The 3,506-nt window shown below is 62.6% G+C and overlaps 1 protein-coding gene across 1 annotated transcript; it reads right to left on the bottom strand.

Moving 5' to 3' along the window:
* Nucleotides 1-1,273: 1,273 nt before the first annotated feature.
* Nucleotides 1,274-2,364, bottom strand: LOC135115621 (uncharacterized). Its single transcript, XM_064032548.1, has 3 exons — nt 2,215-2,364; nt 1,707-2,044; nt 1,274-1,565 (listed from the first exon to the last, which is right to left on the bottom strand). The coding sequence occupies exons 1-3, from the start codon at nt 2,362-2,364 to the stop codon at nt 1,274-1,276; spliced, it is 780 nt and encodes a 259-aa protein (XP_063888618.1).
* Between the last annotated feature and the right edge of the window lie 1,142 nt (nt 2,365-3,506).

Here is a 3,506-nt window from a genome sequence, read left to right on the forward strand (position 1 = left end):
ACTAACAAAAACATCAGCATGACACATTACGTAAAATATTACAGTACATGTAACATACAACCTCCCTCCAGTAGGAGGTAATACCCTCTCAGTAGCGTCCTCTTCTTCGTCCCGTGACGTGGCACCTTCCAGGGTGCGGCGGTGGCTGAGGTATCGGCTGACGTCCAACTCACTTGTGCCGTGAGCTTCGTCTCCCAGGAACAGGCCCAACCTCACCGCGGGCCCTCCGCTCCACTCGGGGCACCGCGACGCTCCCACGGGCCAACAGGGTACCGGTGGTGTCGGAGGAGGCGGTTTCTGCATCTGCCACTACGTCCCTGCTTGGCCCACCGCTTTGCTGTATCTCCCCTCCTGCGCAGACTGTCGCCTTCCCGAGGAACAGGCACCGCTGCACCGCATGCCCTCCGCTCCACTCGAGGCTCCGCTACGCTCCCGCCAGTGCCAAGGAGATGAGGCACAGCAAGCCCAGGGCTTTCCAGACCGCAGCCGACGAGCCAGGCTGACGCCTCAACGTGCCCCCCACACCGACGTCCACCTTCCAGGATCGGCACAGCACCACACTTGCCAGAGACGCATCCAGCCGCCACTCAAGCTGCCACGTCCCTCACATGAGCGTCCTCTCCGCTCGTGATCGCCACCAGCCACCGGGACGTCCTCCGCCGTGCTTGCCACCAGCACGGCCTGCAGACGTTACTGGAACCAGCACCCACTCCAGGTGGAGCTGCATGACCCTCTGCCGCGGCGCTATTCCCCTCACTGGTCCGGCCGCGTCTCCAGCCTGCACCATCACCTCGGTGTCCAGGCAGTTCCTCCAGCGTTGTCCTCCATGGCCACAAGTCCAGCGGCCACTCCGGCAGAACACACTGCTGCATTTCACCCGCGAGCGCGGCCCACGTACCTGGCCGCACCGCTGCTTCTTCCGGTGGCCAGGCTCACCGCTGTCCGCCACCACCTGCGGCCGCCACACCCGGCCGCACCTCCGCTGCTTCTGGTGGCCAGCCTCCCCGCCGTCCGCCACCGAGCATAGCCCTCGCGCCTGACCACGTCGCCGCCTCTTCTAGTGGCCCAGCTTCGTCTGGCCACTTGGCCACTTCCGCTGGCCCGGCTCACCGCCGTCCACCACCAAGCATGGCCCATACAACCGGCCACCTCGCCGCTTGCGGTGGTCTGCTTCCCTGGTAGCCACTCAGCATGGCCCAGGCAGTTGGCCACATCTCCGCTTCTTCCGGTGCTCCGACTCGTTGGTAGTCACCGCCAAGTATGGCCGTCTCGCCTAGCCACATCGCCGCCTCCGCAGACCCAGCTCGTCATCGACCGCCACGCATGGCCGACGCAGCTGGCCACATTCCCGGCAGGCTCCTCCAGGCTCCTCGTGGCTCCACCTGGCAGCCTCCCTCCCTCGGGTCCGCGCCTGCTCCACGCCTCTGCCAGCCGTTCTCTGCTCATCTTCCGCCGACATCCGCAGCTGCGCCAGCGTTACTTCCCAGGCAGCCTCACCGTTGCCTGCCGTCCCCACAGCAGAGGTCAGGCGGCCTAGGCCCTTCGCTGCCTGGCCCTGTGGAACACTACCGAGCCTCCAGGCTCGCTATTCCACGCTCCACTGCTTGCGCCCGACCGACGTCCACCACTGGGCCAAGTCAGCCTCCCAGATAGCCTCACCACTGCCCGCCGCCGGCTTTCGCCACCTGCGCGCACGTGCCACGTACCTGCGGCCGATCCTTGGGGACGAAGGCGGCAGCTCACGGCTCCCGGCATCTCCTACCACGCTGCTTGGGGGCGAGGGAGGGCAAGGCAACGTGGGACCACCTCCCACCACGGGGACAGTAAACATGGCCCGCTCCGCCGCTGTCTCGGCGCCTCTCTGCATTGCCACACGCCACCGCCGCGCCGCCTTTTCCGGAGTCCTGCCACCAGTCACAGCCTCCGAGGATTCCACCTCGCTGCCACAGGCACAGCACTTCTCGGCAGACTCCGGCGGCTTCACACCGCCGGCGTAGGGCTCCTCAGCAGACTTCAGCGGTTCCACGCCGCCGGCACAGGGCTCCTCAGCAGATTCCAGGGGCTCCACTCCACCGCAGGCACCGCTCTCTTCCTCGACCGACGTCCGCAACTGCTATATCCCCAGCGCCGCCTGCTGTGCCGCCTCTTCCGGCGCCGTTTCATCGATCTGCACCTTAACATCAGTTACAGGCTCCGGCACGGCTCCATACTTGCCATCACAGGCACAGCACTCGTCGGCAGACTCCGGCGGTTCCAGGCACGCTCGTCATCGGCGGATTCCCGTGGTTCCACACCGCTGGCACAGGCACGCACTTCATCGGCGGGTTCCCGTGACCGCTGCGCCGTCTGCCGAGGCGGCAGCATCTGCTGTATCACCACCTACGTCACAACTCGCAGTCCTTCCTTCCCCGCGTCCAGTTTCTCATTCGTTTGTTGTGCCTGTAGTGCCTGCGCATCCAGTTTCGCATCCGTTTTCAGTGCCTGCTCGTTCATTTGCTGTGCCTGTATGTCAGCTCTCCGTGCCATCGCAGCAAACATGCTCTTCAGTTCCTCTCGCAGCTGCTGAACGTTGTCCTTCTTCACTGCCACAACACCTCTGTCCTCTGAATCAGACATTGTGAGCGCTTGCCCGGCACCTCACCAGCCAAAGTATAAGTTGCACTGCTCACAAATCCCACTCCTGACACAAAATTGTTGTGCACGCCCCTTCCAGCCTTCAGGCGCCTTTAGGTACACACTACTGCAGCAGCCCAAGGCAGTCAGCATACACAACAGGACTACTGAGAGTGGGGAAAGGGCAACAAAGCACTGTCTCCCTGGCATTCTTGTCTTTATTGCCCACACCGAGCAGTACCACAGGACACGAGGCACACTACCGCGCTACAGTACAAGTAAGGCTCGTACCACCGGACCTCACTCAACGAAGCGTCTCTATCGTTGGGTAGCGCGTCCCACCTCGCAGTACAGCAGGACACTACAGCAGCACACCACAGCAGCACACTACAGTCACATCTTGCCAACAGCGTAGCACAGCTGTCTCCTCCGGTGGTCCACTCCGTAACAGACCACGCAGGTGTCACACACACAGGCCTCAGTGCCAAGTACTCACTGTTTTAGACTGCCTAGGCACACTGTCCTTGCAGTATGCCCCGGGGCGCGGTCACGTAGTGGCAGCGGCGGGTGACTAGCGTCGTAGCGTCAGACAAGGGGAGCACACTGCAGACTGTCTGCACAGGTGTTGCGTAGGCGTAGAACGGGCTCTCTCTCTCTCTCTCTCTCTCTCTCTCTCTCTCTCTCTCTCTCTCTCTCTCTCTCTCTCTCTCTCTCTCTTGTGCTTCACTTCTATCTGACGTTGCAGTGTGGCGTAAGCAGGGAACGGGCGCTCTCTCTCTCTCTCTCTCTCTCTCTCTCTCTCTCTCTCTCTCTCTCTCTCTCTCTCTCTCTCTTGTACTTCACTTCTAGCTGACGTTGCAGTGTGGCGTAAGCAGGGAACGGGCGCTCCCTTC

This window comes from Scylla paramamosain, chromosome 29 (genome assembly GCF_035594125.1).
Source record: "Scylla paramamosain isolate STU-SP2022 chromosome 29, ASM3559412v1, whole genome shotgun sequence".
Classification (NCBI taxonomy): Eukaryota; Metazoa; Arthropoda; class Malacostraca; order Decapoda; family Portunidae; genus Scylla; species Scylla paramamosain.

What these genes read in the sequence shown, in the direction of transcription:
- LOC135115621 (XM_064032548.1), bottom strand. Translation starts at nt 2,364, where the DNA reads ATGCTGCCGCCTCGGCAGACGGCGCAGCGGTCACGGGAACCCGCCGAT. An exon ending in CGAGTGCTGTGCCTGTGATG is followed by an intron (nt 2,045 to 2,214) that starts GCAAGTATGGAG and finishes GAATCTGCTGAG; the next exon opens with GAGCCCTGTGCCGGCGGCGT. An exon ending in TCCCCAAGGATCGGCCGCAG is followed by an intron (nt 1,566 to 1,706) that starts GTACGTGGCACG and finishes GAGGCTCGGTAG; the next exon opens with TGTTCCACAGGGCCAGGCAG.